This window comes from Leptopilina heterotoma, unplaced genomic scaffold (genome assembly GCF_015476425.1).
Source record: "Leptopilina heterotoma isolate Lh14 unplaced genomic scaffold, ASM1547642v1 Lhet_22, whole genome shotgun sequence".
NCBI classification, from domain to species: Eukaryota; Metazoa; Arthropoda; class Insecta; order Hymenoptera; family Figitidae; genus Leptopilina; species Leptopilina heterotoma.
In genome coordinates this window covers 232,235-256,341 of record NW_025110937.1, presented here as the reverse complement: position 1 = coordinate 256,341, position 24,107 = coordinate 232,235, and the positions used below count along the sequence as shown (strand labels likewise).

General features: G+C 29.4%; 8 protein-coding genes across 10 annotated transcripts in view; 7 read left to right on the top strand and 1 right to left on the bottom strand.

The window, feature by feature from the left end:
* LOC122501985 (blood vessel epicardial substance-like) overlaps window positions 1-24,107 on the bottom strand; it is a 187,111-nt gene that overhangs the window by 140,065 nt on the left and 22,939 nt on the right. The gene's annotated exons all lie outside the window — the stretch shown is intronic.
* On the top strand, window positions 183-6,666 carry LOC122502066. Its single transcript, XM_043611933.1, has 14 exons — window positions 183-417; window positions 595-757; window positions 925-1,249; window positions 1,332-1,694; window positions 2,137-2,303; window positions 2,521-2,831; window positions 3,169-3,339; window positions 3,850-4,026; window positions 4,103-4,262; window positions 4,482-4,821; window positions 4,970-5,308; window positions 5,400-5,566; window positions 5,631-5,944; window positions 6,107-6,666. Exons 1-14 carry the CDS (start codon window positions 233-235, stop codon window positions 6,285-6,287), a joined length of 3,363 nt encoding a protein of 1,120 aa, XP_043467868.1. The 5' UTR covers window positions 183-232; the 3' UTR covers window positions 6,288-6,666.
* On the top strand, window positions 7,566-10,088 carry LOC122502065 (esterase FE4-like). Its single transcript, XM_043611932.1, has 7 exons — window positions 7,566-7,690; window positions 7,896-8,055; window positions 8,308-8,626; window positions 8,861-9,199; window positions 9,269-9,429; window positions 9,524-9,837; window positions 9,914-10,088. Exons 1-7 carry the CDS (start codon window positions 7,566-7,568, stop codon window positions 10,086-10,088), a joined length of 1,593 nt encoding a protein of 530 aa, XP_043467867.1.
* Window positions 10,439-13,332, top strand: LOC122501984 (esterase FE4-like). Its single transcript, XM_043611805.1, has 7 exons — window positions 10,439-10,670; window positions 10,781-10,940; window positions 11,013-11,340; window positions 11,639-11,986; window positions 12,096-12,259; window positions 12,464-12,774; window positions 12,950-13,332. Exons 1-7 carry the CDS (start codon window positions 10,507-10,509, stop codon window positions 13,122-13,124), a joined length of 1,650 nt encoding a protein of 549 aa, XP_043467740.1. The 5' UTR covers window positions 10,439-10,506; the 3' UTR covers window positions 13,125-13,332.
* Window positions 13,407-15,994, top strand: LOC122501982 (juvenile hormone esterase-like). The gene is made up of 7 exons (XM_043611803.1): window positions 13,407-13,622; window positions 13,809-13,968; window positions 14,097-14,424; window positions 14,503-14,862; window positions 14,969-15,132; window positions 15,203-15,510; window positions 15,597-15,994. Exons 1-7 carry the CDS (start codon window positions 13,444-13,446, stop codon window positions 15,769-15,771), a joined length of 1,674 nt encoding a protein of 557 aa, XP_043467738.1. The 5' UTR covers window positions 13,407-13,443; the 3' UTR covers window positions 15,772-15,994.
* On the top strand, window positions 16,381-17,887 carry LOC122502064 (esterase SG1-like). The gene is made up of 4 exons (XM_043611931.1): window positions 16,381-16,562; window positions 16,635-16,794; window positions 16,910-17,235; window positions 17,410-17,887. The coding sequence occupies exons 1-4, from the start codon at window positions 16,381-16,383 to the stop codon at window positions 17,780-17,782; spliced, it is 1,041 nt and encodes a 346-aa protein (XP_043467866.1). The 3' UTR covers window positions 17,783-17,887.
* On the top strand, window positions 18,311-18,862 carry LOC122502063 (juvenile hormone esterase-like). The gene is made up of 2 exons (XM_043611929.1): window positions 18,311-18,561; window positions 18,688-18,862. The coding sequence occupies exons 1-2, from the start codon at window positions 18,311-18,313 to the stop codon at window positions 18,860-18,862; spliced, it is 426 nt and encodes a 141-aa protein (XP_043467864.1).
* Window positions 19,854-23,890, top strand: LOC122501981 (juvenile hormone esterase-like). Its single transcript, XM_043611802.1, has 7 exons — window positions 19,854-20,229; window positions 20,491-20,650; window positions 20,845-21,172; window positions 22,083-22,445; window positions 22,533-22,693; window positions 22,878-23,188; window positions 23,509-23,890. Exons 1-7 carry the CDS (start codon window positions 20,039-20,041, stop codon window positions 23,681-23,683), a joined length of 1,689 nt encoding a protein of 562 aa, XP_043467737.1. The 5' UTR covers window positions 19,854-20,038; the 3' UTR covers window positions 23,684-23,890.

The following is a 24,107-nucleotide window of genomic DNA, read 5'->3' as shown; positions in this document are numbered from 1 at the left end:
ATATTTATTATCAGAAAAGAAAAATATATATGCAGCACGGAAATAGACATTTTTTTTCTAGCTAAAAGGAAGTTTTGTAAAAAAAATATAACGAATAAGGAAAATACATGTATGACTGTTTGACAAACACGATATATAAACCCAAGAGAGATATGAAGAAAAAATTTGCTTCAGTTAAATATTGAAAACATTTTTCTTTTCTTTTTAGTTTGTTCAAAATTTTATCAATATAATGATGAATATTTTTTATTCTATTGCTTTTCTATATTTATTGTGTATTTTGAAAATAAATGCCGATCCATTAGTGAGAATTACGCAGGGTATTTTAGATGGAACAACGGAATTATCGAAAAATGGGAGGAGATATTCTGCATTTCTTGGCATACAGTACGCGAAAGCACCGGTGGGAAATCTCAGGTAAAGAATTTTTTATTTTATATACTAAATTTTATTCAATGTTTCTATTTCTAGAATTCAAAACTTTTTACTTTATCGCTGAGCTTCAAAAAGCTCAGATTATATCTGAATCTTTTCTGAAATTCTAAATGAAAAATAGAATTTTTAATCGTGGGTACACAATTATATTTTTTACAGATTTAGTAATCCTGAACCTACTGAAGGATGGGTGGGTGTAAAATCAGCGAAAACTTTTGGAAACATATGCCCGCAAAGGGACGCAGGCAGAGCCATGATGGGAAACGAAGATTGTCTATTTTTAAATGTTTATACACCAAAACTCGAATTTAATTCTATAACTGTAAGCAATTTGCAACTGTAAGCATTTGCAATTTTGTTTTTAAAACAAATATTTAATTAAGAATTTCTATAGCAAAGAAACAAGCAAAAAAAGATTTATCACTATAATGAACAGTTCAGAATTTTATCCATAAAAACTATTTTTAAAAAAGAAATTATTGCATTTAGGATGATACATTATTACCCGTAATGTTCTGGATACATGGTGGTGGATTTACATCAGGCACTGGCAACATGTATGGAGCTCAATTTTTCCTAGATAAAAACGTCATTCTAGTAACGATAAATTACCGTCTTGGAATGTTGGGTTTCACCACAACTGGCGATTTAGTCGCAACAGGAAACTACGGAATGAAGGATCAAGTCCTCGCTTTAAAATGGGTTCAACAAAATATCAGAGCATTTGGTGGTGATCCAAAAAAAGTGACAATTTTCGGTCAAAGTGCAGGAGGTGCAAGTGTCAGTTTTCACGCCCTCTCTCCGGCAAGTGAAGGTAGAGTAGAATAGCACACAAAAACTAATATTTATGCAAACAAGATAATATTTACAGCAGTTTTTTTCTGGGTCCTCTAAAGGTTTATTTAGCGCCTATATTATACAAAGTGGTGCCCCACTTTGTCCCTGGGCATTTCAAAGAAGAGAAACAATTGCCACATATTTACGACAAGTATCAGTGGGTGTTGCCTGTCTGTCAAGAAATTCAAAAAATCTCATTGAATGTCTGAGAACAAAATCGGCAGCAAGTTTGGTGAATTCAAATTTTGCCTTTGGTTCTATTGAACGTGCTAATCTACTAAATTGGACGCCGACTGATGAACCGGAAAATGACGATGCTTTTCTAAAAGATACACCGAAAAGATTACTGATGAATAATGGAATGAAGGATTTACCATTCATGAGTGGAACTGTATCTGACGAGGGACTTTTAATAACTCGAGGTAATACACTCACTATTAACTGAAAAGTATCAAATTGCAACAAATACCAGAAATGCGGATCAAATCAAAAATTGAACCAAATTTTTAGCATCAATTTGATTCACTTTAGTACCAATTTGATACTTTTAAGAAAACTGTGCTATATTACTATAATCTGTGCTATACTATAAACTGTGCTATGTTACTATAATCACCTTTGATTTTCAAGTAGAAAAATTCACAGAATATCTGCAAACTTTTTGCGGACTTCAGCGAACTCTTGTTTGTAGAATGTTTGGTGCTTCAAAAAGTATAAAAATACTGTTATTCCAGAATATTTGAATACTTTTAAATCACTAGACTTACTGAAGACTTTCTAAAAAAGCAGGAATCCGAAAGTTTGCAGGAAAGTTTGCAGATACTATGTAGAGTTTTCTACTTGGGTTGTAAATTTTATTTTCAGAATTTTATGCAAATGAATTACTCTATCAATGGTTTAAGTTAAATACGAATTCGATGATCAATACCTACAGTAGACGCTATCTTGAAGTTTCCGATAGCAGACGTTTTACTGCCGAAGTGACAAGATACTACTTCAATGGATCGATAATATTGTCGAGAAAAAGAGATGTAAATTTCTAAACTTTTCAATTTGCGAAATTTTAATTTAGTTTTAATTCAAAATTTAAATTTTTTAGCAGCTATATTTATAGTGCCATTCAAAGCAAATACCAAAATTTTAATAATTGCATCAACATACAATTATCAAAATTTTGGTATTTGCAGACATCAACATGTCTGAATATTTGAACATACAACCGATGCTAATTTTGATAAAAAATTTTAGTTCCTAGACAGTGCAACACGATTTATCACTGATGGATTTTTCCTTCATCCTCAATTGCGAACTTTAGAGAAAGTAACACCATCGATGAGAAATTCGAATTACTTTTATAACTTGGGTTATAGAGGGTCACTTAGTGCAACAATGATTGAAGGAGACCAACAAAATCTCGGAGTTTCCCATGCTGATGAACTTATCTATTTGTTTCCATTGACATTTGGAACTATTAGAACGTCACATTTGGATTTTAATAGAGATGATGATGTTATCAGTAGGATGTTGATCGACATGTGGACATCATTTGCCACAAACGGGTAAACATTATTAATAATAGTAAAAATTATTATCTATGGTACAAATAATAACCGTACAACTAATTCTGATGCAAATAATTATGGTACAACTAATCATGGTGCAAATAAATAAGCTACAACTAATTATGGTACAAAATTTAGACGAATCTCAGAACAAAAACCAGACTTTACTAAATTCTGAAAGTCAGATTTAGATTCACGACATCAAAAACCTTTGGAAAAAATATTATCCACTTCTTGGTTCTAAGATTCATCAAAATTTTTTTCGGCCTGTGCAATTATCGTGTAAATAAATATTTTATTTTGTAATTAATTCAACACATTTGTATAATTTTAGGAGGCCAGTGTCGAGCGTTTTGACAAATTCGAATTTATGGAGTCCGTACACAAATCAAAATCCAGTTCACCTTCAAATTGGCAATATTCGAAACAATAAAGATCCGTCTGTGACACTCTCAAATAATTACTACACCCAAAGAATGAATTTTTGGCGAAATAATGCCCCTCTTTAAATTTATAAATTTTACACCAATAAAATATTTCTTCAATAGTACAGAATTTGTTTTCAACAATACAAAAACAATACCAAAAAAAATTTTTCCTCTCAATCAAAAACTTTCGTCAGGAAAAATCGATAATTTTTTTTTTTTTCATGAAAATAATACGTAATTTACATTTTTAAGTTTAAGGTTACAGATGTTAGCAATTAGCTAATTTCTTGTTGATGAGAAACATAAAGAATAAAGAGGCAAAGAATAATGAAGCGATTCTGCTATTATAACTTGCAATCTATTAATTAACATCTCGAGTATTAAAAGGCTGTGTTTCAAAAAGACATTTGTCAATTTACATTTACTTTAAAATTTTTGTTTCAATTTTAATTTTTATTTAACAAAAACAAATAAAATAAAGTAAATAAATAGAGGAAGAAAGTAATTAAAAATTAATAAAATAAATAAAGGAAGAAAATAAAGAAAGAAAGAAAATAAGTGAATAAAGAGAATAAATAAAAAATGAGGAACAAAATAATTCTAATTTTCCTATATCATTTAAGTGGATTCTACGTAAAAATGGAACCAATTCTAACAATTTCCCAGGGCACGTTAAATGGAACTTGGGAACAATCGAGAAATGGAAGAACATATTCAGCATTTTTGGGCATACCATACGCAGAACCTCCAATTGGAATTTTGAGGTATTTACCACAGATGTTAGAAAAATTTTAAACAAAAATAATATTTAAAAAAAAATCTATTTTCTAAAATTTCGAGATTCGAAAGTCCTCTGCCGGCGAAAAATTGGACTGGAATTCGTCAAGCAAATAAATTCGGAAATCGTTGTCCACAAATCAGTGGTATGAAAATTGCAGGCGATGAAGATTGTTTATTTCTAAATATCTACACACCGATATTAAATTTCAATGAAACATTGGTAAATTATTTAAAATCAAATAACTTTTCATTTTTTATCAAATAACTTTTCATTTTTATCAAGTAACTTTTCATTTTTGTCAAGTAACTTTTCATTGTTATAAAATAGCTTTTCATTTTTATCAAATAACTTTTCATTTTTATCAAACACTGTTTTTATCAAAAACTTGAAAGTTTTTTGATAAACTATTAAAAGTCTACAGTTTTACAATGATTCTAGGAAAATAGTGACAAACAATTATTATCACTGCCAGTGATGGTCTACATTCACGGCGGGGCATTTATAATGGGCAGTAGTAATACTTTTCGAGCGAATTTTCTTTTGGACAAAAATATCGTTTTAGTAACGATTAACTATCGTGTGGGAATATTTGGATTTTTCACAACTGGCGACAAAGCAGCGCCAGGAAATTATGGCTTGAAAGATCAGGTTTTAGCTTTAAAATGGATTCAAGAAAATATCAAATCATTCGGTGGTGATCCAATGAATGTAACTATTTTTGGAGAAAGTGCAGGAGCAGCAAGTGTCAGTTTCCATGCAATCTCCCCACTGAGTGATGGTAAATATATTTTTTTATAAAGATACCACTGAAAAAATTGCTTTTCTCAATTGGAGTGAAAATCTGACTCAATTTTTGAAAAGCACCAAAAATTCTACGAACTCTTTTGAATATTTATGATTTTTTACAAAATTTTTGTTTTGGTTAGGTCTTTTTCAAAAATACATAATACAGAGTGGTAGTTTCCTTTGTCCTTGGGCCTATCAAAGCAAAGAAGAACTAAAATCCTACGTTAGAGGAATTGCTGCAGTACTTTTCTGTCCCCTTATATTCTCCGAAAGATTTCTTAATTGTATGAGAAGAAAAAGTGTCAGGCAATTAATGGCGACAAGTTCTTTGTTTCCTATAATTTCTTGGACGCCGACCGATGAACCAGATATTGAAGGAGCTTTTATAAACGACAATCCTGCGAATTTAATGAATCAAATGAAAGATTTGCCCTTCATTAGCGGAGTTACAGCCGATGAAGGACTCATTGTGTCTAGTTGTAAGGTTCTTACCATCTATTTTTCCAATTTAGAAAAAAAAATTCAGAACTAACTTTCTATTTCATTTTTCTATTTTTATTTCTATTTCAGTTTTGAGAATCCATAAATACGTGCCTAGCATCATGAGATACATTTTCAACCCTGTTCTCTCTTTCGTGAACCATTTCTATCTTAACGACGATAAAAATTCAAATCTTTCTCAAGGTATCAATGCTTTTTACTTCAATAAAGCTGCCATGACAGGAAGCACTGAAGTGGTAATTATTAATAAAAAAAAGTAGCAACATTATAACAAATATTTATTTCTTCTTCCCCTTTTAGTTTTTAGAAAGTGTCACGAAATTTTCAACAGATGCATTCTTCTTCTATCCGCAATTAACAATGTTAAAGACAGTAACGCCTTTGATGAAAAATAAAAATTACTTTTACAATTTTGGGTATCGAGGAACCTACAGTTTCACCAATTTGACTGTTGGTAATAATCATAATTTTGGAGTTTCACACACTGACGAACTTAATTATTTATTTCCGATAATACCCGAAGAATTTAATCTAAAAACAGAGAGTTATACGAAAAACGATGAATTTATGATCGATGTTATGGTTGATCTATGGACTTCGTTTGCAACAACTGGGTAAAAATAACAAAAAAAAATAATAAATAAAGTACTAAGATTAAAGAAAATAAAGAATAAAATTGTTTGGCCTAAACTATGGAACAATATTAAAGAAAATAGTGATAGGAAATATTTCCTACAAATGTAAAAATTGCAAATAATGACAAATAATTCTTTTAGAAAACCAACATCAAAACAAATGAATCCTCCCGATCTATGGGTACCATTTGATACTGAAAGAAAAACTCATCTTTTACTTGGAGATATTAATAACAACACAAAACTTGCGATAACAATTGCCGAATCTTTTTATCCTAAACGAATGAATTTTTGGAAGACGTTTGCTCCCATATGGCCTTAATTTCTTAATTATAAACTATATTTTTCGAAATAGAAACAAAAACTTGTTGCATTAAAAATTAAAGTTTAACTAAAAATTTAAAAAAAAAATTAAAATTAAAAAATTTTAACTAAAATGTAATATACCAATTTAATAATAATAACAACGAAAAATTCCGAAATGTATACAAAATTGTACCTATTAGTTTGTAGATTAAAAATTAGAATTCAATGAAAAAGAAATCTAACATATTAAATTACTCTAACGATGCCTAAACAAAACTACTTTTTGTTTCTGATAAGAAAATACTTTTCAATATTGAAAAACAATAAAATTCTATCATGACGAAAAATTAATAAATAAAAATAAGTCATCAAAAAACGGGTATGAAAACAAGTTCGAGATAAGTGTTGTTAATTTAGTAGCGATAATGTATTACGTAGTATTAAATATTTTTTAATAAATATTTTTTTTGGAATTATAATAATTTTTTCTAGTGCAATCAAACTTTAGTGAAGTGATGACCTAATCTGCAATTCTTTCAGTTTCGGTTTCGTAGATTTTTTTATCTCACTTTTATTTTCGCTTTGAAAGGATTTTACTTTTAATTTAATTTTTATTTTAATTTTTATTTTCAATTCCATTTTCATTTTGATAGATTTTTCTTCTCGTGTTTACTTGAATAGATTTTTATTTTCACTTTCCTAAATTTTTATAAAATGTATCAGAGTAAAAATAAAAATCAATCAAAGTGCAACATTTCTCCCATTCCTTTTACATTTTGACTTACTTACTTCCTCCACTGTTATAGTTTGTCAAATGACATTAATTTGTCAATAAATTCTCACTTAAAATCAATAAATGTCTATTAGAATATCAGAACTTTAATTTCAAGATAACATAGATTATCTAAAATGAATTTTAACAGCTGTTCCATTGTGAGGTTAAAATTACATTAGAATTTTTAAAATTAGACAAATAGGTATAGACAATAAATAATAGATACTATCGTTAATTGACCTTTCATTATACATATAGCGATCGATATAGAAATTTTAACTTTCTTTAATTTGACACTACATTAACAAAGTGCAAAGTAAAAATATGTATTAGACTGAAAATAAATATCTATCAAAGTGAAAATAAAAGTCTAAATGGAAATAAAATTGCATAATTAACCCCCAGGAAAAAAAACGAATCAAACTCAAAAAAGTAGTTACAATATTTTCATAAAGCAAAAAAATGAAACAAAAAATATCTTTATTGTTTTTGTACATTTTTGGTGGATCTTTTGTTAAAATGCAACCAACTGTAACCATTTCCCAAGGAAAATTAAATGGCACCTTACAACATAGTAGATATGGAAGAATTTATTCAGCATTCCTCGGAATACCATTTGCTGAACCACCAATTAACAATTTAAGGTTTTAACTTCTTTTTTGACTAATTTTAATTTTTTAATTTTCTTTTAATCACTAATTCCATTAAAATCACCTAATTTGATAATTTAACTGAAAAAAATGATGCCAAACAAAGAAACAAAATTATTTCTTTATTTATTTTTTAAGCTAGGTAATTTTGGAAATATTTAATGAAATGATTAATAATTTAGCAAATTATTCGATATAGATTCAGTAATCCACGACCAGGAAAAAATTGGAATGGAATAAGACAAGCAAATCGTTTCGGAAACATATGTCCACAATATAATGGACTTAAAATCTTAGGCAGTGAGGATTGTTTATTTTTAAACGTTTTCACACCAGTTGTAAATTTCACCTCATCTTCGGTAAATTATATTTTTAAGCATTATATTTATAGGATTTAAATATTATCAAATTAAAACAAGCTTCACAGCATAACTCATAAGAATATTATTATAAAACAAAAAAAAATGAAGAGCTCCATTTTTGTTTTTGTTTTATAATAATTAAAGATGACTCTAATTATTTAGAGGAACAATAATAGCGAGAAATAGTCGAAAAAGCTACAAAGTCTGTTAAAATTAAAAATTTGTAAAAAATAATAATTCTTTTTCTAGAAACAATATCCCGTAATGGTTTGGCTTCACGGTGGTGTTTTTTATTTTGGAAGTGGTAGTTTTTACGGAGCTCAAAATCTATTGGACAGGGATATTGTTTTGGTGACGATTAATTATCGATTGGGAATATTTGGATTTTTAACAACTGGCGACAAAGCATCGCCTGGAAATTATGGTCTGAAAGATCAATTGTTAGCATTAAAATGGATTCAAAGTGAGATTCATAATTTTGGAGGTGATCCAAAACAAGTTACATTATTCGGTGAAAGTGCTGGTGCTGCAAGTATTACTCTTCATGCCATTTCTGAACAGAGTAAAGGTGAATAATTTCGATAATTTTTGCAATAATTCTCAATGATTCTAATTTTTTATTTTTATTCAATGATTCTAATAAATAATGAAAGTCGTAGTCATTAGTCATTAAAGTTATAGTATAGTCATTAAAGTCATAGTATATTCATTAAAGTCATAGTATAGTCATTAAAGTCATAGTACAGTCATTAAAGTCTTAGTAATAGTGAATAATTTTAATAAATTTTGTAATAACTTTTAGATCTCTTTCAAAAATATATTTTACAAAGTGGAAACTTATTGAGTCCATGGGCTTATAGGGACAATAAAGCACAAAAATTACACTTAAGAGGAATTGCAGGTTTACTTTTTTGTCCCTATTTATTTTCGAAAAATCTAGTTAAATGCATGAGACGAAGAAGTATGAGAAGTATAATGTTGATCAATTCTCCGTTTCGATTTATTGCATGGACACCGACAAATGAACCAAATATCGAAGGAGCTTTTTTGACCGAAAATCCTGCGTTTTTAGTTGATCGAATAAGAGACATGCCTTTTATTGCTGGCATTAACAGAAATGAAGGACTAATAGTCACCAGTTGTGAGTCAACATTTCGAATTTTTTTTTTCTTTAAAAAGACCTATTTCCCAATTTATTTCTAATTTTCAGTTCTACAACGATTTAAATTTCTGACCACTATCGTCAAGTTATTCTCAAGACTAATCGTTTCCTTCATTACCAATTTTCTTCTCAGCAAAAATGAAAATCTGACTGAAGCCGTGAATAAATTTTACTTCAATTGGAAAGTTATAATTGGAAACAATAAATTGGTATATATTTTGAATTTCTAATTCTTCTTTCTTTACTTTACTAAAAAAAAAACAAAAATCTGCTTTTTCCGAAAATTGTTTCTTTTTATTACAGTTCATGACGAATGCCACAAGATTTTTATCAGACGCCTTCTTTTTCTATCCTCAAGTAAAAATGCTGGAAACTCTTGCACCAAGAATGAAAAATTCGGCTTATTTCTATAATTTTGCTTATCGGGGGAAATTTAGTTTTACAAATGTCACAACTGGTAGCAATGAGAATATTGGAGTTTCACACACAGACGAGCTTAATTATTTATTTCCAGCATCTCGAGTTGATTATAAACTAAAATCAGGGAATTATACAGAAAAAGATGATTTTATAGTCGATGCAATGATTGACCTTTGGACTTCTTTTGCAACAACTGGGTAATTACTAATTTGAAAGTATTTCAGAAAATTTCTATAAACTGAAACCTAAAAAACAAAATTTGAATAATTTTAGAAAACCGGTTTCAAAAAATTTGGAGACACCTGATCTTTGGAAGCCATTTGATAGTAAGAGAAGTAATCATTTAATGATTGGAGACTTTAACAACAACACGAAAAATTCGATAATCCTTGCTGATTCATTTTATTCCGAGAGGATGAATTTTTGGAAAAAGAATGCACCGAATTGATCTTAGTTTACCATTTCAAAAGTTTTTTTACATTTACAGGACAAGACAACAACAACTCAATAAATTTTAAAAGCAGAACAAGTTTTCTTTTTCTAAAATTCAAAAATAGTATAAAAATCTGTAAATAAATTATTTTTCTAATTCTCATTTCTTTCTCTCTTTCTTTGAAAAGCACAAAAAAAACAAAAATAATTACCGAAATATTTCCTCAAGTTTAAATTAATAAATTCGGCATGATGAAATAAATAAATATTGACAAAAACTCGATTCAAAAATATTCGCCTAATAGAATTCTTTTCCTCATAACTTCTGTCGATGAGCAGATAAAAGGAAATTGTCAGTATTCTTTATCTTTAGAGGAAACAAAGACGACAAAAGTATTAAATTTTATTTCACGCAAAAAAAAGAGAAATACGCGATGATATTTTTAATTTTACTTTGGGTTTTTTCTGTAAGTGCTGAACCTATAGTACAAATTTCCCAAGGACGATTAGAAGGTGTTGTCCAAACAGCAAGATATGGAAGACGATATTCGGCATTTTTGGGTATTCCTTATGCTAAACCACCGATTGAAGATCGACGGTAACAATTTTTTTTCTTACATTTTTCAACAAGTTTGCAATGCATATTGCAATTCAATTCATATTGCATATTCAAACTTAATTTTTAAAATTAATTACAAATATTTACAGATTCAAAAATCCAGAACCTGCTGATGGTTGGTCAGGTACACGTTCAGCACATTCACTTGGAAGTGAATGTCCTCAAAATGATAACGGAAAACTATTCGGAAATGATGATTGTCTGTTTCTAAATGTCTTTACACCGTTGTTAAATTTTGAAAAACCGGTGGTAAATATCTTTTAAATATTTCTAAAATTGGAATATTGGATGAAGTTCAAGTACCAAAATTTATGTTTTCAGAACAGTGATAAATTACTTCCGGTTATGGTTTACATTCACGGTGGTAGTTATCTAATAGGCTCGGGCAACATGTACGGAGCACAATATTTATTACAGAAGAACATCATTTTGGTTACTTTTAACTTTAGACTGGGAATTTTGGGATTTTTGACCACAGGTGATGAAGTTGCACCTGGTAATTTTGGTATGAAGGATCAAGTTGAAGCTTTGAAATGGGTGCAAAAGAATATCAAATCATTTGGAGGTGATCCGAAGAAAGTAACATTGTTCGGAGAAAGTGCCGGAGGTATTACTGTCAATCTGCACGCTATTTCCAAAAGCACTAATGGTAAGAGAGACAAACAAGCAAAAAACAAACAAATAAAGCCTAATAAAGAAACAAACTAACAGATGAAGAAACAGACTAGCAAATAAATAAAGTCTAACAAAGAAACAAACTAACAAATAAAGAAACAGACTAACAAACAAATAAAGTCTAACAAACCAAGAAACAAACTAACAAATAAGCAGACTAACAAAAACAAATAAAGTCTAACAAACAATGAAGCAAACTAACAAATAAGAAACAGACTAACAAACAAGTAAACAGATAAAAGAAGGACTAATTTTCAAACACGTTCAAATAGGTTTGTTCCAAAAATACATAATGCAAAGTGGAAACATACTGGGGCCGGGAGGTTATCAAGAACAAAAGGATTTCGAACCGCACGTTAAGGATTTGGCGAAAAAGTTCAATTGTCCCTTGGATTCATCTCAACTTATCGTCGACTGTTTGCGAAAGGTAAAATCAAACGATTTGGCGAAAGAAAGCAAAGGAATCGATACATTAATCAAACATGGTCATTTCGTGTGGGTACCAACAATTGAATCCGATAGTCCAGGGGCATTTTTGACAAACATTGACACTAATCAAATGAAAGATTTACCATTCATGAGTGGCACCTGTGCAGATGAAGGCCTAACATTTACTGCCCGTAAGTAATTTTTATTTTCTTTATCTGCAACTAAAATATTAGTTAACGAAAAGAATAAGGCAGTAGTACAACTAATTAATTTTTCTAATCACTATTGATTCCTTTCCAGCTGCCTATTCCAATTTCCTAGTCTATATAGCCTTTAGATACAACATCAGAACAATCATAAACTACATCGCTCACCACTATAATCAAAATTCTGAGAAATTCTTCTCGGAAATGAATAAATTCTACTTCGACAACCGATACCATATCACTCTCTTACCCAACCAGGTAATAGCAAAAAAGAAACTTAACCAACAGTAAAAACCCAGAAACAGCATTTGCCATAAGGTTGAAGTTCACTTAGGAACCACATTTTTCGTAAGGTTGTGATTTGGTTATAACCAAATTACAACCTTACGAAAAATTGTGATTCCTTGGTTTTTACTTCGGATTTTGTACAGATCAACTTATGTAAAATTTTTTTTGAAACAGTTCTTGAGCAGAATGACAAAATTCTTCAGCGATGGTGCATTCTTCTACCCACAAGTGAGATTACTGGAGAAAGTTACACCACGAATGAGAAATAAGAACTACTTTTATAATTTTGGCTACCGAGGTGCATTGAGTCTAACAGCCTTGAGTGGTGATAAAAAGAATTACGGCGTCTCTCATGGTGATGACATTCTCTATCTGTTTCCCATCACTTACTCCACGATTACAACCACAAACAAAAATTTCACTGGTAGCGATGAAAAAATCAGTAGACTAATGGTTGATTATTGGACCTCATTTGCTACAAGCGGGTAATTTTTTATTTTATAATCTTCATTTCATAAAAATCATAAATAGGCGTCATGATAAATATGCAAACAACATCCAAACTAAAGCTAAAAATAGCTAAAAAAAAAAAGCTAAAAATAGAAAAAATACTACAAGCAAAAGTTTAATTTTACTTAAATCCATCATTTTATCTTTTAGACGACCAACATCTAACGAAATACCAAATGCAAATCTCTGGCAACCGTATTCAGCGACTTCTGCCTCTCATATTCAGATTGGAAACATTAAAAACAATAAGAAACCAACGGTAGAAATGTCCAGCGACTACTATACAGAAAGAGTCAATTTTTGGAGAAAAAATGCTCCCATTTAGAGATGAAAAATTACATCCGAATAATTAAGACAATTTTTTATTACTCTCACTAGCAAAGTGTTAAAAAATATTTTTTTCCTGCTTCTCCTTTGTTTGAGATAAAATGAGGAATTGTCATTATTCCTTTTTTCGGTATAATTATGCAGAATGTACAAATACTTATCAGAATAAAAAAATATATGTATTTACTCACGAATATTGATAAAGCAAGCAGATAAAGAACTCTGTATTTATTTTATTAAGGAAACGAAATCCTCTACACGAAACGAATAAAGAGTTGAAAATTTTTTCTTTTCGAAAATTTTAAAAACAATCAAATATGAATATCAGGAGTTTACTAGTGATGAATTTACTGTGGTTTTTGTCGGTAAACACAGAAACTTTAGTGAAAATTTCTCAGGGTCAATTGGAAGGAAATGTGGAAACAGGAAGATACGGAAGACGCTATTCCGCATTTCTAGGTATTCCGTACGCTAAACCGCCAATTGGAGATAGAAGGTAACAAATTTATATCAATAAGATTTCCAAAATTCCCCATGTTTCAAAATCTGTTGCTGTTGTTAATGTTGCTGCAAAAGATGCTTGTAGAAATAGGGCGCATAACATTTGTATGAATAAAAATCATAATAAATTCTCTAACATTTGTGAATTAGACCACAAAAAGTTCTCTTTTTCTAAATTTAGATTCAGAAATCCAGAACCAGCTGATGGTTGGACAGGTATTCGTTCAGCACATTCACTTGGAAGCGAATGTCCTCAAAATGACGGTGGAAAAATATTTGGAAACGACGATTGTCTATTCCTAAATGTCTACACTCCGTTGTTAAATTTTGAAGAACCTAAGGTTATTATTTTTTAATATTTCTGAAATTGAACCAAACTCTAAAACTTATAGCTAAATCAAATTTCTTGAATAGCTAAATCATACTTCTTAATATCAAAATCGAGATTAAAATCAAATTTTTTTAATAGCCAGATCAAAAATTACTTCCGGTGATGGTCTTCATTCACGGAGGTAGCTTCCTAATAGGATCAGGCAACATGTACGGAGCACAATATTTATTGCAAAAGGACATTATTTTAGTTACATTTAACTACCGACTAGGAATTTTAGGATTTCTCACCACAGCCGATGAAGTTGCACCTGGAAATTTCGGTCTCAAAGATCAAGTTCTCGCTCTTAAGTGGATTCAAAAAAATATCAGATCATTTGGAGGCGATCCAAGGAAGGTGACATTGTTTGGACAAAGCGCTGGTGGCGCTTCAGTGAATTTGCATTTAATTTCAAGTGCCAGTGATGGTGAGAAACCAACAAAACTTTGCAAGGATTAAATAAAAAGGGGACAGAAAGGAAATTTTTAGCTCCGATTGTTTTTAGGTTTATTTTCGAAAATAATAATGCAAAGTGGTACAGCACTAGGACCTGGTGGCTATCAAGAACAAAAGGATTTCAAACAACATATCGAAAAACTAGCAAAAAAATTCAGATGTTCCACAAGTTCATCACAACTGATTATTAATTGTCTCCGTAAAGTGAATTCTAACGATTTGGTTAAAAGCAGTTCCTTGACAGAGACAATGGAATACGGTCATGCTATTTGGATACCGACAATAGAATCAAAAAGGGAAGGTGCATTTTTAACCGAAATACCACTCAGTAGTGTTAATAATAACAGAACAAAAGATTTGCCATTACTCAGTGGAAATTGTGCTGATGAAGGTTTATCAATCACTGATCGTAAGGATAGCATTTTTTGGAAAAGCAGAAAACATTTAAAACACTTTGAACAGAAAACACTTTTTAGTTTTTAATAATATCTAACAGCCTTTTTTCAAAATTTCAGCAAACTTTTCCCATATTGTCCTCTACCTGCTGTTCAGATTCAATTTCAGAACATCAATGAATTACATAGCTAAATATTATAATCAAGATGCTGATAAATTATTTCAGGCCATGAACAAGTTCTACTTCGACAACCGATTTTACCTAACTTTACAACCCAAAGAGGTAACATAATAAAAAAATTCAGAAATTCAATTTTCAGAAATAAAAATTAATTTGCAAAAATGATCAACAGTTCTTGAATAGAGTTTCAAAATTCTACAGTGATGGATCGTTTTTCTATCCACAAATAAGATTACTGGAAAAAATACAACCACGAATGAAAAGTAACATCTACTTTTATAATTTTGGTTATCGAGGTGCATTGAGCATGGCAGCAATTGGTGGAATTAAAGGAAATAGTGGCGTGACACATGGAGATGATATTCTCTATTTATTTCCCATAACTTCCACATTTACAACGACAAATTCCAATTTTACTGGTGGTGATGAGAAAATCAGTAGATTAATGGTTGATTTTTGGACATCATTTGCAACAAACGGGTATTTATTTGTTCTATGACTCCCAACTGTCCTAACAGCATCTTAAATATCACTCAATTTTAATTTAAGTTCATAATTTTTTTCAGACGACCAACATCTAACGAAATACCAAATGCAAATCTCTGGCAACCGTATTCAGCGACTTCTGCCTCTCATATTCAGATTGGAAACATTAAAAACAATAAGGAACCAACGGTAGAAATGTCCAGCGACTACTATACAGAAAGAATTAATTTTTGGAGGAAAAATGTTCCCATCTAGATGACAAATGTTAAAACTATTTTCCTAATTTTTTACCACACAGAAAAAACGATAATCTAATTTAAAGAAGAACCTAGAGCCAAGAATATTCCCCTTAATTAAGTGACCCCATTTAATTTAAGTAGGGCACTTAATTAAGGGGAATCTTCTTAACTCCTATTTAAGTAGGTTCTTCTTAAAATTAGATTATCGTTTTTTCTGTACAGTTGCTTGTCGAGAATAAAAAATCAGTACATAAAAGTTCTCCTCCTTTTATTCTAAATTCAACTAAAACCCAAAAATTTATTAAATTCGAAAAAAGTCCTAAAAATTTTGCAAAATTAATTACTTGTAATCTATGCAGATTCGTTTGTTTTTTATCTCCTTTATTCTTGCTTACTTTTCCTTATTCTTGACCTTGTTAGTATTTTTAAAAATGAAAAATCCTCGAGATAATTTTCAGTATCAAAAATTTTTTTTGTTAATTTCGTTCTCAGTATTCTTCTTGTAAGGAAGAGTTTTCTTCTAATATTTTCCTTTTGATTAATACTCGTTTTGATTCTCAGTACTTACATCGTCTTGTAAGGAAGCTTTTCCAAAATTCTTTACTTTTTGAACAATTCAAACGTTATGTTTATTAAATATTCTTTACTTTTAATACACCTACTATGGATTTTATCGATAAATGGAAAACCTCTAGTGACTACTTCTCTGGGAATATTAAACGGAACTGTACAAATAGCCAGATACGGAAAATATTTTTCTGCATTTTTAGGAATACCATATGCCAAACCACCAATAGGCGAACGTCGGTAAATAAAAAATTTAAATATCTAACAAACTTTTTCTATCATTTCGTTACTAATTCGTGGAGAATATTTTAGTTTCAAAATACCAGAATCGCCCACACCTTGGAAAGGAATACGTCCTGCTTATTCATTCAGAGACGCTTGTCCTCAAAATGACGATGGAGTAATATTTGGAAACGAGGACTGTCTATTTTTAAACATCTATACTCCTTTTTTGAATTTTCAAAAACCGGTGGTTAGAAAATTTGTTATTATTAAAATTATTCTTACTGGGAAATATTAGCCAAAAAGAAAATATGATTTTGGAAGGGTTTAGAAAAAATGTAATGAATTTATTAAAATATTTACAGTCCAAGAAGAAATTACTTCCAGTTATGGTTTGGATACACGGTGGTAGTTTTCTTATAGGAAGTGGTAATTCATACGGACCGGATTATTTAATGGAAAAGAATATTATTCTAGTAACTCTCAACTATCGTTTGGGAATTTTGGGTTTCCTAACCACTGGCAATGCAATAGCACCTGGAAATTTTGGTCTCAAAGATCAAGTTCTAGCTCTTAAGTGGATTAAAAAAAATATCAAATCATTCGGAGGAGATGCAAAACGAATAACATTGTTTGGAGAAAGTGCGGCCGGAATTGCGGTCAATCTACACGCTATTTCTTCAGCCAGTAGAGTTAAGTATTTACAAAAATCAGAAGAGAGATTCAAACACAGAAATATTTGTTTTAAAAATGTTAATTTCCAATCTCGAAATGTTTGCTTCAGAAATGTTAATTTCCAAATTTGAAATGTTAATTTTGAAATTTATTTGAAGTGTACACAATGTAATAATATTCCCTTTATTTTAGGTCTGTTTAGCAAATACATCATCCAAAGTGGAACCGTTGTAGGACCTGGTGCCTATCAGGACCCAAAAGACGCCATTCTTCATCTCAGAGACCTAGGAGAATTATTTAACTGTCCAATTGACGATTTACAGAAAATTGTAAATTGTCTAAGAAAAGTGAATTCAAATGATTTGGTAAAATTAACTGCAATAGGCGATACAATAATGAAATACGGTCATTTCATATGGAACCCAACTATTGAATCTAATTCCGCAGATGCATTTTTAACAGAAAATCCGTTAACCAGCGTGAATAATAATAAAATGCAAGATTTGAATTTCATGAGTGGGGCAGTTACGGAAGAAGGTCTAACTTTTACAAGCGGCAAGTAACAATAAACTTTAGGCCTCGCATTAGGCCGAATAAGCATATTTTCTCGAATCTAGTGAATTTGTAACAAATCCTTTTCTTAATCACAGGACCATATTCTAATCACAATGTCTATCAAACGTTCAGATCAAATATTTACAAATTATTTAATTATCTCGCTCAACATTATAAACAACAACCAGGAAAATTTTTCTCCGCCATAGATAATTTCTACTTTAACGGCAAATATAATACGAGCAGTAAAGATCAGGTTATAAAATTTTAATCATAAAAAATCTTATCAAAATTTTACACTCTACAATACTCGATTTTTTCCGAAATAAAATTCCATTTCTAAAAACTTAGTAACCGCATTTTCCGACAAATCATGATTTGTTTAACTTGAACCTTACGGAAAATGCAGTTACAGTTTTTTACTTCGGACATCAAATTTTTTAATTTTAACATTTCTAATAAATATTTATTTACAGTTCTTGAAGGGAATAACAAAATTTTTAAGCGATACAGTATTTTTATATCCACAATTGAGAATGCTGGAGAAGGTAACACCAAAGATGAATAATTCCAATTACTTTTACAACTTTGGCTATCGAGGTTCTGTGAGTCTGTCAACAAAATATGGAGATAGAAGAAATCTCGGTGTATCTCATCAAGATGAACTTTTATATCTATTTCCAATAAATTACGAATCGTTTAAAACAACAAATGGCAATTTCAGTCAAGTTGATGAAAAAATTAGCCGAATAATGGTTGATTTTTGGACATCGTTTGCAACAAATGGGTAAAATTTAAATTTTTCAAATATTTAAAAACGATTTGATATTTTCAAAATATTTATAAATATTTATTTTTTTTTGAATTTATTCTAAAAAAGGATAAACAATCTTAATTTTGTTCGATTTTGCAGAAAACCAACTTCTAACGAATTGTTGAATTCAAATTTGTGGCAAGCATATTCACCAAGTACAACGGCTCATATTCAAATCGGAAATGTTAGAAATAATCGAGATCCAACTGTATCAATGTCAAAGAATTATTTTACAGAAAGAATCAATTTTTGGAGGAAGAATGCTCCTGTATGATAAATAAAATTTAAAAATTATATTTTACTCCCTAAATTTGAATTAGTAAAAAAATTTATCAATTTGAATTAGTGACTGACTGTTTGCTTTTGAATTAGTAAATTTTATTAAAAAAATTAGTAGAAATTACTATTTATTAGTAAAATTTACAAATTCAAAAGCAAAAAGTCAGTCACTAATTTAAATTAGTAAACATTTTTACTAATTAAAGTTTAGAAAGTACAATTTTTTCTTTCATTAAAAAAATGGTTTTTGAAATGTTTTCCCCGAAACGTTAATAATAAAAAAGTCAAATTTAAGCAAACACAGTTTTTTTATATAAAATAATATTGCCATAATAATAATTCTAATAATAATAATAATAATACTGTCATAATAATGCCAGTTTGATCAAATAAATATTTTATCCACATCTATAAATAACCGAGTCTGACAGAATTTTAATTTAATTTAATTTCAAAACTGATCGAATCTTAAATTAAATTAGAATTTTATGTTCAATAAATTATAATTCGATTGGTAATTTTCTCACCATTATTAATAAACTATATTGTTTATTAGAATCTATAATTTAAAGCCAAAATTTATATACCAATTATATACTTAATAAATTATCGTAAAAGTAATAAATTAATCAGAAAATTGGATTTCGTTGACTAACAAAACGATTTATTAAAATATAAAAATGTCGAAAGCTGATTTACATATTTTTAAAATAAATACAGACATAAGTCAAGAAAATAAAATTGAAAAATGAGAAAAAACAATAGAAAAATTGATTTTTTAAAAATATTTCTCGAAGATCTAATTTTCAAAAGTAGATAAAATTTTAAAAAAATTATAATTATTTAATAATCAAACTAATATTTACTTTTTACAAATCATTAACCGCGTTGTACATTTTTACATATATTTACCGGCTATAAATTCTAAGACTTACTCACAGATGTTGATAAAAATGTTCGTTCGACATTAATGCTAATTAAAACTTTTTCCTCCTTTAGCGAGAAATATGTAAAATATTCAGAAAAAAAGTCCCTGTTTGTTATCTTTTTTTACAATTGGTTGCAATAAAATTACTCAATTAGTAAGCATAAGGAAAACTGGAAACAAGTCAAATTTTCAATAAATTTCGTTCACAGTAACTTTAGAATTTGGAAAAGAAGAATAAAAAATATGAGAAACACGATGATATTTAAATATTGTCTATTATTATTTTCATTGTGGATTTTTTCCATTAGTGCAGAACCTTTAGTGCAAATTACTCAAGGGACTTTAAATGGCACAGTTGAGATTGCAAGATATGGAAAAAAATATTCATCATTTCTTGGCATTCCCTATGCTAAACCTCCAATTGGAAGACGACGGTAAATTACAAATTATTTTTATTGCATCATATTTTTATCGAAAAAAAAACATTTCATTTGAAAAATAAAAAAACTTTTATTAAAAAGTTCTCCTTTCTAAACTTTTATAAAATTCAATTATTTTTATACAATTTTCTATCAATTTTCTTGAAAACTAACTAAAAATTTCGCTATAATATAGGGAAATTTTTAGCTGTTTCAGTTGAAGATTTTTTTCCATGAATTTTATTTTTAAAAAAAGGGGTATTTTATTTATTGCAGATTTAAAAATCCAGAACCAGCTGAAAAGTGGGGAGGAGTAAGATCTGCAAATTCATTTGGAAACATTTGTCCTCAAAATAATAATGGCGCCATATCAGGAGTAGATGACTGTTTATTTCTTAACGTCTACTCGCCATTTTTAGATTTTCAACAACCAGTGGTAAATACAAAAAAAGATTTATCACCATTTATTCCAAAAATCTCCTAAATCATCTTCTAATTTTTTTTTTAAAAAAGTCCCTTTTATTTTATGGGGCAATATTGGCAATATTTACGTGCAAAATTAAGCTCAAATTTTGCTAAAATATTTTGCTATCTGGCTATAAGAATTTACAAAAGAAAAAATTTCTACAGGCCAGTAATAAACTACTTCCGGTTATGGTATGGATTCATGGTGGCAGTTTCCTCACAGGAAGTGGAAATATTTACGGACCTGGCTATTTAATGGAGAAGGACATTATTCTAGTGACTCTCAACTATCGTTTGGGAATTTTGGGTTTTCTAACCACTGGCAATGCAATAGCACCTGGAAATTTCGGTCTCAAAGATCAAGTTCTAGCTCTGAAGTGGATTAAAAAAAATATCAAATCATTCGGAGGAGATCAAAATAAAGTGACACTATTTGGACAGAGTGCTGGAGGTGTTGCTGTGAATTTGCATGCAGTTTCAAGAGCTAGTAGAGGTATTTAGGAGAAATTATTTTGTACTTTTTTATTCTGTTCAATTATGAAGAATTATTTTGTAATTTGACTTTGACTTTCGATTTAACTTTGAATTTTACTTTGACCTTCACTTTGACTTTCACTTTCACTGTGACCTTGACTATGACTTTCATTTTGACCTTCACCTTGACTTTGACTATCACTGCAACCCGACTATGACTTTCACTTTAACCTTCACTTTGACTTGAAGTTTTACTTTAACATAGATTTTCACCTTGATTTTGACTTTCACTTTGACTTGCATTTAGACTTAGACTTTCACTTTGACCTTTGCTTTCACTTTTACCACGACTTTCAATGTAAAAATGTATGTGAAAATAAAAGATAAAATCAATTTGAAAGTCAAAGTTAAGGTCAAAGTGAAAGTCAAAGTTAAGATTTTGGTTAAAGATAAAGTCAAAGTTACAGTTAAAGTAATGGTCAAAGTTAAAGTCAAAGTGAAGGTAAAAGTTAAAGTCAGAGTCCAAAGTTAAAGTCTAAGTCAAGATGAAGGTTAAAGATAAAGTCAAAGTAAAAGCCAAAGTAGTAGTCAAAGTTAAAGTCAAAGTAAAGGTCAAAGTGAAAGTCCGATCTAAAATCTAACTCAAAGTGAAAGTCAAGGTCAAATTAATGTCATTTAAAAGAATTAAAGTTATTAAGTGAAAGAAAAAGTTAGAGTTGAACTCCAACTTCAAGGTTAAATTCGGAGTTAAAGTCGAAGTACTGGTCAAAGTTTAAGTTAATGTAAAGGTCAAAGTTGGTAGCCAGAGTTAAAGTTAAACTCAAGGTGAAGTTCAAAGTTGAAAGTTAAAGGCGAAGTAAAAGTCAAAGTTAAAGTTAAATTCAAGGTCAAAGTGAGAGTAAAAATTTAATTAATAAATTTTCAATTAGATTTGTTCCAAAAGTACATCATCCAAAGTGGAACTGCAATCGGACCTGGTGCATATCAAAACAAGGAAACTTTTAAACCTCACGTTGATGATTTAGCAAAATTATTCAATTGTCCGACGAATAAATCAAGAGCGACCATTAATTGTCTGAGAAATGTCAGTTCAGATCAACTAGTCAAAACCAGTCCAACAGTGCAGACAATAATAAAATACGGTCATTTCATATGGACCCCAACAATTGAATCAAAATTACCAGGTTCATTTTTAACCGATAGTCCATTAAACAGTGTGAATAGGAATAAAATGAGGGATTTGCCTTTTATGAGCGGAACAGTCACCGATGAAGGTTTAGCGCTGACTAGCGGTATGGTTATTAACTTGATTAACTAACAAACTATGTTTGTAATAATTACAAAATTAATATAATATGGTAATATAATTACTTTTATAGGAGGCTACTCTAATGATGTGATTTATCAAATGGAAAGACAAAATATAAGAACGTTAATAAAAAACTTTGCAGAATCTTTTGAACAAGATTTGGAAACTTTATTTTCTAAAATTGATAATTTTTATTTTACCGACAAACTTAATAGTAGCAGTAAAATTCAGGTCTGTATAAAATTAATATTTGCTAATTAAGTAAAATCAATTAAGAATAATTAATTGAGTAAAATACTGCAATAAATTTTTGTTCAATTGAATAAGATATCACAATATTTGTTAAATTCGACAAAATATTAAAATCTCACCAATTAAAAGAAAACAGACATTTAAAATTTGATTTTTTCCACAGTTCTTGAAAGGAATGACAAAAGTTTTCAGTGACGCAAATTATTTCTATCCACAAGTGCGAATGTTGGAGAAAGTTACTTTGAAGATGAAGAATTCAAACTACTTTTATTCCTTTGGATATCGAGGAACTCTAAGTTTGACGTCAGTCACTGGCGATAATACGAATTATGGTGTCGCTCACGCTGATGAACTTTTATATCTATTTCCAGTTAATTACGGATCTTTCGTAACAACAAATGCAAATTTCACACGAACTGATGAAAATATTAGTCGAATCATGGTGGATCTTTGGACTTCATTTGCTACAAATGGGTAAAATTTTCAATCTTTAATCCCTAACATAACTTACTTTCTAACTGGGGTAATAAAGAACCCCAAACTTGTTTCCATTTTGGAAAAAAATTATCATCTTTTGAATTTTGACTAGGGTACCAAAAAACCCTGTTCGGTAAAAATCCCAGACTAAAATTAATTCAACTTTTTTGTCAATTCAGACGAAGAAATAGAAAACCTAATTCTAATTGTAATTAATTCGGTAATTCTAATTAGAAGAAAATTACTCTAATTAAAAGAAAAAGAAATTCTAATTCTGGTGAATAGAAAAAAATTCCTAACTTTCATCCTTTTTACAGAAAACCAACATCCAGTGAACTATCCAATTCCAATTTGTGGGAACAATTTTCACCAAATACAACAGCTCACATTCAAATCGGAAACATAAGAAACAATAGTGATCCAACTGTGACAATGTCGAATAATTATTTTAAAAAGAGAGTGAATTTTTGGCGACAAAATACTCCAATATAGAAATTGTATTCAAATTTATAAATTACTTATAAAAGTAAGGTCGACATTTTGACCTAATTATTAGTTAACAAGATCAACTTTTTTTTACTTTTATAGTTACTATTAAAGTAATTAAAATCGACTGGACGATTTTAGTAAAAAATTTTGTATAATTTAAATTTAAAACATTTGTGTATAAACAAATAGCACAACTTGTTTTTTGAATTAATTTTTCATTTTCAATTTCTTTTATACAAACTAAACTTTTTTTTGCAATAAATGTATAAAAATTTCAATATGTATTATCTATTACAATCTGACATTGATTAAGAACTATGCTAATTTTCTTCGTCATAATTTTATATCCTTGCACTTAAAAAAAAATCCCGTTCTTCCGTATACTTCTAATTAAAATTTACACATGTAAACAAAATATACTAACATT

Coding starts and splice junctions, on each gene's coding strand:
- LOC122502066 (XM_043611933.1), top strand. CDS start 233: ATGATGAATATTTTTTATTCTATTGCTTTTCTATATTTATTGTGTATT. Junction 2,832..3,168: donor ACATCATTTGCCACAAACGG/GTAAACATTATT, acceptor GTATAATTTTAG/GAGGCCAGTGTCGAGCGTTT. Junction 5,309..5,399: donor AGGACTCATTGTGTCTAGTT/GTAAGGTTCTTA, acceptor TTTCTATTTCAG/TTTTGAGAATCCATAAATAC.
- LOC122502065 (XM_043611932.1), top strand. CDS start 7,566: ATGCAACCAACTGTAACCATTTCCCAAGGAAAATTAAATGGCACCTTA. Junction 7,691..7,895: donor CCACCAATTAACAATTTAAG/GTTTTAACTTCT, acceptor TATTCGATATAG/ATTCAGTAATCCACGACCAG. Junction 8,056..8,307: donor TAAATTTCACCTCATCTTCG/GTAAATTATATT, acceptor TTCTTTTTCTAG/AAACAATATCCCGTAATGGT.
- LOC122501984 (XM_043611805.1), top strand. CDS start 10,507: ATGATATTTTTAATTTTACTTTGGGTTTTTTCTGTAAGTGCTGAACCT. Junction 11,341..11,638: donor TATTTCCAAAAGCACTAATG/GTAAGAGAGACA, acceptor ACGTTCAAATAG/GTTTGTTCCAAAAATACATA. Junction 11,987..12,095: donor AGGCCTAACATTTACTGCCC/GTAAGTAATTTT, acceptor ATTCCTTTCCAG/CTGCCTATTCCAATTTCCTA.
- LOC122501982 (XM_043611803.1), top strand. CDS start 13,444: ATGAATATCAGGAGTTTACTAGTGATGAATTTACTGTGGTTTTTGTCG. Junction 13,969..14,096: donor TAAATTTTGAAGAACCTAAG/GTTATTATTTTT, acceptor TTTTTTTAATAG/CCAGATCAAAAATTACTTCC. Junction 14,425..14,502: donor AATTTCAAGTGCCAGTGATG/GTGAGAAACCAA, acceptor GATTGTTTTTAG/GTTTATTTTCGAAAATAATA.
- LOC122502064 (XM_043611931.1), top strand. CDS start 16,381: ATGTTTATTAAATATTCTTTACTTTTAATACACCTACTATGGATTTTA. Junction 16,563..16,634: donor CCACCAATAGGCGAACGTCG/GTAAATAAAAAA, acceptor AGAATATTTTAG/TTTCAAAATACCAGAATCGC. Junction 16,795..16,909: donor TGAATTTTCAAAAACCGGTG/GTTAGAAAATTT, acceptor AAATATTTACAG/TCCAAGAAGAAATTACTTCC.
- LOC122502063 (XM_043611929.1), top strand. CDS start 18,311: ATGCTGGAGAAGGTAACACCAAAGATGAATAATTCCAATTACTTTTAC. Junction 18,562..18,687: donor ACATCGTTTGCAACAAATGG/GTAAAATTTAAA, acceptor TCGATTTTGCAG/AAAACCAACTTCTAACGAAT.
- LOC122501981 (XM_043611802.1), top strand. CDS start 20,039: ATGAGAAACACGATGATATTTAAATATTGTCTATTATTATTTTCATTG. Junction 20,651..20,844: donor TAGATTTTCAACAACCAGTG/GTAAATACAAAA, acceptor AAATTTCTACAG/GCCAGTAATAAACTACTTCC. Junction 22,446..22,532: donor AGGTTTAGCGCTGACTAGCG/GTATGGTTATTA, acceptor TTACTTTTATAG/GAGGCTACTCTAATGATGTG.